This window comes from Nelumbo nucifera, chromosome 5, assembly GCF_055504915.1.
Source record: "Nelumbo nucifera cultivar China Antique chromosome 5, China Antique-T2T, whole genome shotgun sequence".
NCBI classification, from domain to species: domain Eukaryota; kingdom Viridiplantae; phylum Streptophyta; class Magnoliopsida; order Proteales; family Nelumbonaceae; genus Nelumbo; species Nelumbo nucifera.
The window spans coordinates 83,300,671-83,311,594 of record NC_142653.1 but is presented as its reverse complement, the minus strand read 5'-3'; the positions used below and the strand labels follow the sequence as shown (position 1 = coordinate 83,311,594).

Sequence of the window (10,924 nt, the reverse complement as noted above, 5' to 3'; positions counted from 1 at the left end):
CATGGCTACGATACGATAATCACGTGGTATTAAAACCGAGCTCGGCTTCATGTCGGCCCATCTGAGAAGGCGTTACACATTAATTGGGATCTGCTCCTCAGCTCCTCACATAAGGCGCCTGATACCGACCTCACATGCATCTTTCATCATGTATTGAGAACATCTCTTATAAATAATGACTGAGATATTCCAAATGCATGGTAGAATGTCTGTAAAATCGGTGTGAGGCGCCCTGTGTTAAGAGCAGCAGATTCGCTCTCGTTTTACGCCTTAATTTTTTGAACCTTTCATTTGATCTTGGGTAGACCGCAATTTTTTTTGAACTTTTAAAACAATAATTTTTTTTCCCGCCTGCAGAGGTCCAGTTGTTCCTCAGTTCGCATGTCACGACAAATGTTCTGAGGTCCCACACCTATACGCTTTCGTTCTTTATTTCTTTTTCTACATCTCTTATACTCAATTACCAAAGTGCCCCCGTAAATGAACAAAATTATCGGACCCCAATATTCGCTATCCCCCCCCCCCCAAGGCCTAACCCAAAAGAAATGGATCAGATGGGCTTTGTAATACATTGAATCCATCTTCAAATTAAGACAACTGGGCATGACATTCACACTGTCATACTCACACTATATCTTTTGTTTTTTTGAAAATGCATACTCACACTATATCAGTCACGGATCTGTACGTTATTTTCATATCAAAGGAGGCTAAATGGAACCGTATTGCGATCCGGTTACTGACATGGATTCGGGTTATCGATCTTTTGGAATTAAGGGTAGAATGGTCATCCGAATTTTCTCCCACGTACAGTTTAGTGGGGCTCCCTCCCAGACCTTCTCGTTGATTTCCATTCTTTTCTGGTTGATTGACTTATAAATTTCTCAGTAATAATATTTGCTTCATTATTCACTGGCTTCTGTTCTGCATCTTCTTCCCTTTAAGCAATAAGCATTGACTCCCTCAATTGAATCCCCATGTGGAATTAAAGCTTCCCTTCTACGCGCACGGACTTCCCGGGGAAGAGCATCTCTACTCTTTTTCTCTGCCCCCACATCACCACCATTTCGAAAGTTCCATATTAGCTTTTCTTTCGCACTTATCTTCCGATGAATCCAAGGCCTCTGCTTAAGTGATCAGTCACCGATCGATTACAAAAGGGAAAAAGGCCAGAAAAGGTCGACGCTCTATTTTTTTAATAGCTTCTGTAAGACTTTCGTTCATTTTTCATTTCAATGTATTTATGAATTTCTAATTTCAAGTCATTTGTATGATATCTCTTCCTTTTTTTCTTCTCTGGAGAGTTAATCGACCACAAATTAGTTAGATTTTGGTGATGCTCCTAAACTACAGTAATCGTTCCTTTTATTTTTCTTATTGAAAGATGATACCTTCCTTTCATTTAATCGTACTGTGGTTTGATCATTAAAGCGTGATGACTTGCGATGTGTAAGTCCCCTCTCTCTCTCTCTCACTGACTGTGCGCTTGCTTGAGCTTGAAAATGTCGAAATCCTCTCATTCTCAACTATTTTTCATCTTTCCATTCCCTTCCTTTTGCTCGTATTAACCGTGCATTCTTGATATGAATTGTTTGGCTTTTCTTTTTCCTCCCTTTAGGGTATTATCGATGTCGTCTTCTTGAGATGTCTATTCTGAAATATTTTTTTTTTGATTATCAAACTTAAAAAGAAGAGAAGTATTTTTCCATTATATATTGTTTTTGTTGTCTCTGATCTAAATTGAATGACAAAATGCATTAAGTTCGTTGATTTCAGCATCTTAACCTGCGGGATTCATGGCGTAATTTTTGTCTGTTTATTTTTCCTGGGCAATTTCGACTTTTGAAACAAAATTGGACTGTTTTGAATTTCCTGGAATCGTGGGTCTCGAGACTTTATGGCTAACACCGTAACACGCCCTTGCACTTTCGATGAGTGGTTGCTCCTCACTCTCAGGTTTCACCTTGTGGCGGGCTTTTTGCTAAAAAGTTTTTTTTTTCTTTTATTTTTAAGGTGAAGTCCCAAGCCAGATATTTCTGCTTCTACTCTACTGTTAATTGTGTAAGGCAGTAAGGCAGTCCCAAGCCCCCAATAATTACATCTGAGCTAGGCATTTTTGTGTGTCACATCTTGGCAATAAAAGAATGTGACGTCAGGCTCACCCTAGATTACTTTATTTTGCTTTAGCCTTCTTTTCCTTAATTAACCCCACGCTTTTAAGAATTTGGAGTCGAATCCAATTTTGACTGAAGGCGTTCTAAATTCGAATGTTTATGACTGAATTGATTATAAATCTGATATGATTATATTTAAGTTAATTACTATTTTTTGCTCGTCCACTCACTCCTCATAGTTCGTCTTTTTGGTAAAGTCTCATTCCTCATAGTTTGTGGTTTAAGATATTCTGTCCATTTAGCAGTTTTAGTGACAAAGTGTTCAAATTACATTTGAAACTTTTCATTACTCTATTTTGCCCTTTATATATTACATGGGCAAAGATAACTCATTTTTATTTTTTTTTTGCTGAAATTATCCCCTCAGTTATACCCCATACTTGGGACAAGTTTTCTTTCTGCCACAATATCAAGGTGGGAACGAAAAATTGAAGACAGGTTTAGGAAAAGATAAAATAAAAAAATTGAGATGATAGAACTGTATCAGGTGTTATAAATGATAGTACTTTTTATCAATTTCAAAATATACATTTTGGAGGTGAAACTAGTATTTTATTACTAACTGTATTTTGGTAAAGTACTAATTCTGTCTTAATTCCACTTCCGTTAACAAGCCCCTGTAGTTTTGTGATCAAAGGGGGAATAAGTTCAGGTAAAAATTCCTAATTACCTGTGGGACCGGGTGAGATATAGGTTTTTTGTCCTTAGATATATTGGTATTATCCCTTAAATATATATGTTTATATCTATACCTTCTATTACCTCATAAACTGTAACCCCTCTCCCCTCTCCGTGCTTAGTGAGAGTGAGAGTGCACACAAAAAATCTACGTAAATCAGACCTTCATCTTTTATGTCTACTGTTAATACCATATGCCTCTTTACTCTTAAAACTAATGTGTTTATTTGTACTGTTGATTTGAATGTCTATTTTATTAAAGTGTCATAGGTTCAAAATTCATATCAGAGTCTGACGGATAAAATTTGGATTTGAATCGGAACATTAACAAATCAAATTTGGAGCTATATAAATGATTTTATCTGATTCATTTGCAGCTCTACCTACTTATTTGCAACTCAGCTTGGCTTGGGTTTACCTTCTGTCGGCAAACGCAATTTCCAACAACTTGAAAAGAAAATGAAACCATTGTTTGTTACATATAGTAGCAACTTTGGCCTTTTAAAACATGTATTTTCTATCTAATGATTAGGGGTGTGCCCCTTGTATAAAAAATGGGATGAGCTCAAATCACTGCCTTAACCTTTTTGCAACATAATTTTTGTTACAAAGAGCTCTATTACTTCACTTTAGTTACAATGTGCCATTAACATGAATAATATGTCTAAATTGATACCGGTTGGATAAGAGGAATGTTACAAAATGGTCGATCGGAAATAAGCTTGTGTGGCACTGATTGATTATGGATGGCTCCCATCTAATGTGTTAGAAATGTTCTTTTAGTCTTTTAGACCGTTAAGCACCTCAAAATTTCTGATTGTGGCACATGGTGTATTTTATAATTGTTTTTAACTAGCCGTGTATATTCTGAGGGGATTGGTTGTGGTACAGATTATTTGTAGTGAACTTTCTTCCTGAGTAGGGGTTCCTGCATATTGATATGTATGATCGTATTTGCTGCGAACTGTGCCACTATTTGTCAAACGTGTTGTATCTTGTAGAATACTTCCTTGTATGCATCTTCCAAAATAGTTGTAGCTGAAGCATCATTATTTTGTTCTACCGTATGCTATCTTTTCTTCTTTTACATAGGCAACTTAAAAATTAAAATCAAACTGTATGTGAAGGGTGGGATATGTTCTTTGCTTCAGCATTAATTTTTATGCCCAATTAATTCTTTATTGATTTGTGTTTTTTTTTCTTTTCTTTTAGGTGAACAGATCCTGTTGCTGCTATTAAAGGTCGCCTTTAAGCTGATTTGAATGGTGAGCAATAATCTTTGCTTATTTTTCATGTTATAGTTGGAGTTCACATTTTCGTGAAGCAAAAAACTTTGGGATTCTACTATGATACCAGCAAGACATGATAGCAGAAAAACTTGTAATCAATGAACTGGTATCATAAAAGTGGTAACCATTTAGGTGGTTATTTATCAAATTCACTGGGGTTTTGATCGGTCAATGCCCTTCTGGTACCATGTCTTTCCAGCAGCATAGATCTTTCCTTTGTCAGAGTTCTGAAGTTGGTGTAAACCGGTAAAAGTTATTTTGGTTCTTGGATTTTCTTGGTTCTTATTGTCTTAATGTATTATATGCTTAATATAATGTGTTTAAAGTCATAGGCCTGGAAGTCTGGCCCAGGCCCAGGTTTATATTTTAGGCTTGGGGTGTGCTGGGCTGGGCCTGGGCTATAGCCCTTAGCATAGGTGCTAAGCTTGATTTGGCACAGCCCAGCCCAGCCTCTAACACCTTGGCTTCAATATAATTTTGTTGGATGACAGCGTTGAATGACATAAAATAGCAGGGTTAAGTACTCTGCAACCCAATGCAGAATTCATCTCCTGTACGGTAGGCCTACAAAATTCTGACCTGCAGTCATTCTCCCTTGAATTTAATAATAGGCATGTGCTAGAATATTTATAAAAATTTAAAATCAACTAAAAAATGGCATAGATCATAGTAGGAACCTAACCTCTTTAGTCAAGATTGAGAAATTCTTGGTCTTCGGAATCCCAGCATCAGAAGTTGGGGTGGGGAGCTCATACTTCCGGGCTCCGGCAATGAAAAAACTCCAAAAATAAATAAAGATTCCAATGTTGCAGACTTGGTGAGGAAGAAATATCAAACTTGAATACTTCTTGAATCAATCCTGTTTATATTGCGATACAAGTAGGTTCTAATTATGAATTGTTGATCAGTATAAAGACACAAATGAGGACAATTCTATGATATGGATGCATGCTTTGTGATATCAATACCATTAAAAAACTGTTGAGAAGTAAATGTTGCGGACCTAGGGGTGCAATGTTGCATTTTGAGATTGCTTGACATGGACCATGGTACAACATTTTAGCATCACTGTTTTGCAGAAATGGGGTGCAGTAGTGGAAACCAAGTGTACGACATCTACATCTATTTAATGGGTTTAAAAAGCAATATTATTTTGTTGGACCAAATTGAAAAATATTCACTTATAAACTCAAGTCCAAAATAAACATTTTTGTTTTTCAGGCCAACATCCCGCGGAATATGAAGAGGATGGAGTCAAGAAAATCGCATTCTTGGTGGTGGGACAGTCACATAAGTCCAAAAAATTCTAAATGGCTTGCAGAAAATCTTGAGGGTAAGAATCTATAATTGCCATGTTCTTTCATTGTTGAAAATTATGAAACCTTTTTGATGAAAAGCAAGTAAATATTAGCAAAAAGGTACTATAAGATGCAATTTTAATTCTCTTTCTCCATCTGTTGTTATGAAGCAACAAAGATAACAGAATTTTGTTAACAAAGACTGACATGCAAATGTTGCCTGTTCGAGATTAGAATAACTAATGAGTATTGGTTAAGACCTTTCACACCTAAGGTCACTGATTTTTATAGGAATAAATCAGAAATGTTGAAATTTTATGTTCTGCCCTACTAATCCATAGGACCGTCATTTTTGGGTAAGTCCTTATCATCTAAACAACCCAAAGCATGCCTTAGCTGCACCAAAGTACCAAAGCATGTTTTTATGGGGAAACTTTGATTGTTTGGGAAAAATAGCTTGGGCCGTTTTTAAACATGACATCTTAACATAGGTGAGGGGTAAAAGAATATTTGTGTTCAATATTCTTTTAGTCAAAAAGACAAAAAACCAACTGTATGGGATAATGTGTCATGCATAGGAAGTTGGAAAACAGCCTTGACTATTTATTCCAAACAGTCAAAAGATTTGCTTGTTTTGATGGCTTAGATTCTAATCCTATGCTAGTCCAACATTTTCCTTCTCACAGATTACTATGATCTTACCCAAAACTATAATTTACGGGGCATATCGTTAAGTATTGGGGTCTGACCTGGTTAAGGGGGTAGATCAGCCTTAAACCCACCTCTCTAATCAGTTTCAAAGAAAAAAATAATCAGGAGAGCAAGCTTCGGTACAGGCCGATATGCCCCAAAACATTGGTCCTGATGATCCAAGTCACCCAAAACATGCTTCATGGTTTGTGCAAAGAATATGTCAATATCAAGGATCACTATAACCTAACCTAGTACTTTTCGCTGTCAAAATTTTTCATTAGGTTCAGTTTGGAAAGAATATAAATACAAATATGTAAAGTGAAAATACAAGGTTTAGAAATACTGTATACAAGGTTTTACACTGTACATACCAATCATCATGGTACTTTCCATTGGTTTTTTTCATAGTGGCTTATTTGACTTTCCTTAAAGGAAGATTCTCTTGGAAAACTAAATTGGGTAAGTGGGACAATCATTTGATTGTTTTTCTGGCAGTTATATTTATTGGAGATCCTAAAATTGACCTTTTTTATCCTTAAATAAATGGTTTTCATACTCCTTTATCTTCAGCTATCTGAAATTTGAGAATCATTATTTCCAAATTGTAAACTTGATAAACTTATGTGCATGTAATCATTTGAATGACCAAAATACTATAGACAAGAAAATGACAAAAAGGCCCTTGATCTCAGAGATGGACCGGAGTGTCAAACGGATGTTGAGATTGATAGAAGAGGAAGGAGACTCCTTTGCAAAGAAGGCTGAGATGTATTATGAGAAAAGGCCACAACTGATCTCTCATGTTGAGGATTTCTATCGTATGTATAGATCACTGGCGGAGCGCTATGATCACTTGACGGGAGAATTACGTAAGAGCATTCCCTCAGAACTACAGTCACAGGGATCTGGCATTTCTGATGTCAGCTCAGATCCAGTCTCCCCAATGCAAACGGCTGATAGAAAGCTTATCCGCCGCAAGTCTAGTCCTCGTGCTGCTGGTTTTGATTTCTTTCTTGGCTCCGGTGGTGGTAGTTCTGATGTTTCCAGAAAGGAAGTTGATGAGTCTTCATCAGATTCTGATTCAGACACTGACGATGCGTTATCTATTAACAACTACTCAGAATCACAGATGAATGGTGATGGAGGATTGCAGCAGAGGATAATTGAAGTGGATGTTGAGCTCCAGCACATGAATGAGAAGCCTCAGATGGTTGAGGAGGAAAATTCAGAAGGCTCATTGAAGGTTATGGAAAATGAGAAGTATGAAGACCTTTATGGTAGAATTGCACAGTACGGGGAAGAGCTTGTGGTTGCAAATGAAAAGCTACGTGTTTCAGAAGAAGAGATTGCCAGATTGAAGAATGAATTGTCAGAAGAGACCCATAATTTGCAGGTTCAGCTTGAATTAGCACATAAGGATATTGAGATACGGGAGACTGAAGTCAATTCAGAGAGAATCCAAGTATTAGAGCTGCAAAAACGGGTAGAAGCATTGGAAGCCAATGTTTTGGTAACGGATAGCAAGATTGAGGTATTGATGGAGGAGCTGAAAACCAAAACGGAAGCACTTCAGAGTAAGGAAGAAGAGATAGTAAGGTTGAAGCTTGAACTTGGGAAAAGAGGACACTTGGAAGCTAATTGCAATGCGGATATGGTATCGCCTTCAAAGGATAATGAACCTCATGTACCAGAGTTGGTAGGTCGGATTAAGGTGCTGGAATCCGATCTTTTAGATCGAAATTGCAATATTGAGGCATTGGAGCAAATGCTGAGAATCACAAATGAAAGACAATGCTGTTCAGAAGAAGTGATCGAAAGGTTGAAACACGAGGTGGAGAGGAATGAATCACCCAAAGCTGTAACTACTTTACAGATTGAGCTTGAGTCTGCTCGGAAGGATATTGCATCCCTGGAGTCTCAACTTGAATTAGAGAAAAGAGAGATCTTGCAACTACAGGTGCAGATTATGATATACAAAGCTGATATTTCAGATCGAGATCAAGAGGTAAGGAAATTGCAAGCTGCAATATCAGATGCCAACCGGAACTTCTCTCTGGAGAAATCACGTCTCCAGGCTGAACATTCAAGTTTATCAACTCAGCATGCCATGCTAGAAGCAAAACTGGAAGGGTGGGAATCAAAAGGTCAAACTTTAGAAGAAAAGATAAGGCAGATTGAGTCTGAGAAATTTAATATGCAAGCTCAGCATGGATCCGAGAAGATGAAAATGCAGATTGACATTGAGCAGTCGAAGGCAGATATTACCAAAAAAGCTGAGCATATAGAAGTATTGAATAAAAGCTTTGATGCACTTAAATTGAAATATGATATGTTGATATCAGATAGGGATGAACTCAATGCTAAGATACTTGCACTCATGGACGAATTGAGTGCTCGAGATGACAGGATTCATCATATGGAGGAGAATTTGCACAAATCAAGTATTGAGCACATGGAGTTGATCAAAAGATCTGATGTGGCTCGCAAGGAGGTGGACAAGCTCCAATCAAGGGTGAAGGAGCTGGAGGAGGAGGTTGAGAAGCAGAGAATAGTAATCCTGGATGGAGCTGAAGAAAAACGGGAGGCTATAAGGCAGCTGTGTTTCTCATTGGAGCATTACAGGAACGGGTATGAGCAGCTTCGTCAGGCTTTTCTTGGGCACAGGCGCCAGGCAGTGTTGGCATCCTAGATTATCCGTCTTTCCGAGCCTTAATGTATTATCTCTTTTTGTTCTGCCCTTGCGTGATGAGGCAACTGTCATATTTCTTATAATTGATTGTGGTATAGTGGTATGCTTTCTAATGGTTAGATCTCAAGCGAAATGTGTAAATTGAATGATTGCACATGAATGTTCGCCCCTTTTGTCTGGCAGAGCACTTACATTACAGAACCCTTGAGATTTCCTTGGTTAAGAAGATTTCTTCAGGTAGTGGTTCTTCTACTCTACGTTTTTCTTGTGCAGTACATTTATAATAACAAGTTTTTTTTTTTAACGGCTTGAATCTGGTGTAGAAGGTTTGTTGAGTGGTAGTAGGGACATGAAAGGGATATATGGGCATATATGTGAAGCAATTTATAAATATCATTCAAGTTTAAAGCCAAAGGATCCCTTGAAATATAAATGGTTTGATATGACCATGTCAACAGGCCACGTTGTGGGTCTAATTTTATTGATGGAACCATCACACTATGGGCCTATCTGCCTCTGCTTTCTGAAAGTAATGTATCACACCCCAAAGGGTATATGATGATCTAGATGATGTAAGTTGGGTGTCTCCTATGAGCCTAAGCAGGTTTTGGATGTTGATTTTATATGAAGTCCCATAGAGTAGTTGTCTACACTCCACAGCCCACATTAATTTCTTCCAGTATGACTGAGAATCAGCTTGCTTTCTCTCATATGGCCAAAAAAAAGAAGAAAAAGAAAAGAAAAATTAATAGATGGTGTCAATCTTGCAGTATTAAAGAGAATGATGGCAAGAAAGAAGAATTTTGAGGTGGGGAAGTTCTCAATTCTCAATAAACAATCCCCGGGCCCCTGGGTCTGGTCAGATATCATGGAGAGGGAAATAATGTGAATGTCCAAAAGTTCTCTCTTCTTTGGCTTGTGGACAGTCTGGAAACTTGTCACCTCAGTCCAGTTAGGACTTACGAGGCAAAAGCAAAACCTTCATAGTTTGTACAGCTTCATGCTCCAAAGCCCTCGGCATCCATTGAAGCCATGGGACAAAATACTGCTGGGTTGGGTGGTTGTAAGTAATTGGGTGGGTGGGTGGGTGGGTTGTTGATTTATCCTTTGCATCTTTTCTTTGTTGTTGTAATACTAATTATTATTGCATTTTGGTACGTCGCTGACAATAAAGAGAAGATGGGTCAAGTTGGCAAGAGACTCATTGGCTGGAAAATTTTGGGCCCAGATTTGGTTGCTTTTCCGTGCTTTACTCAGTGCGAGTGCGATCTCCCCATGATCGTTACTCTCTTGTATTAAAAGGAAGGGTTGGCCCAGAAACAGTGCAGAAAACCTGTAAAACACCCATTTTGGCTATTCATAGCACACAACTACAACTCTTTTCACACACAAAAGTACTAATGAAATCTTATATTCTTGTCTTTTCCTGTTGCATTTCTCTTTATTCATTCTAGTTCCATCTGCAAAAGCAAAAGTGTACTCGCTGAGATCTGAATTCTGAATCTAAACCCATGTAGACGATACGGCTGACTATGGCCATTTGAACCCATGTGAAGACTGGAAAGAACATGAAGACTAACATCTCTATGTTTGATCTCTGATATTCTTGTTCATTTCAATCGGAATCAAATAGGTTAGTTTTAGTTTCTGGTTTTCCAAGTACAATGCCGAGGGCTGTTTACAGGTCAGGTTGGGTCGGTTTATTGGCATTTTCCCAACCGACCTGACCTGGTTGGTTTACCTAGAAATGAAACCGAAACCGACCCGGTACTAAGTAAAACTGACCTGGTCGGTTTGGATTGGTTTGGGTTGATTTTGTGAATGATTCTCTCGGTGTGAACAGTAAAGGATTCAAGTCTAAGAAGCAAAGGCTGGATTCTTAGAAATTAAAAATGATTTGATGGATTAAAACTGAAATTTTATATATCAGAAATTTTATTATAATATATATTTCCGAAATAAAGTTATATATACATATATAATATCTAAGTTGGTTTGGGTCAGTTCAGTTTTAGTTTTCATGTGTGAAAACCGAAACCGAATTGAACCATCGGTTTATGTTTTTTGTAACCCAAAACCAACTGGTACTAAAGAAAAATTAGC

The 10,924-nt window shown here is 37.7% G+C and overlaps 1 protein-coding gene across 2 annotated transcripts; it reads left to right on the top strand.

Moving 5' to 3' along the window:
* Positions 1–907: 907 nt before the first annotated feature.
* On the top strand, positions 908–8,975 carry LOC104593750 (uncharacterized). 2 transcript variants are annotated; one of them, XM_010253732.3, is made up of 4 exons: positions 908–1,178; positions 4,065–4,117; positions 5,363–5,474; positions 6,825–8,975. In XM_010253732.3, exons 2-4 carry the CDS (start codon positions 4,115–4,117, stop codon positions 8,819–8,821), a joined length of 2,112 nt encoding a protein of 703 aa, XP_010252034.1. In that variant the 5' UTR covers positions 908–1,178; positions 4,065–4,114; the 3' UTR covers positions 8,822–8,975. The 2 variants fall into 2 exon arrangements, with proteins under 2 accessions (XP_010252034.1, XP_010252033.1); XM_010253731.3 differs by having other exon boundaries at positions 910–1,207.
* Positions 8,976–10,924: the final 1,949 nt, after the last annotated feature.

Bases quoted from the DNA above. Each gene is read 5' to 3' on its own strand.
- LOC104593750 (XM_010253732.3), top strand. The intron at 5,475-6,824 runs GTAAGAATCTAT...CCTTGATCTCAG, and splicing joins GCTTGCAGAAAATCTTGAGG to AGATGGACCGGAGTGTCAAA.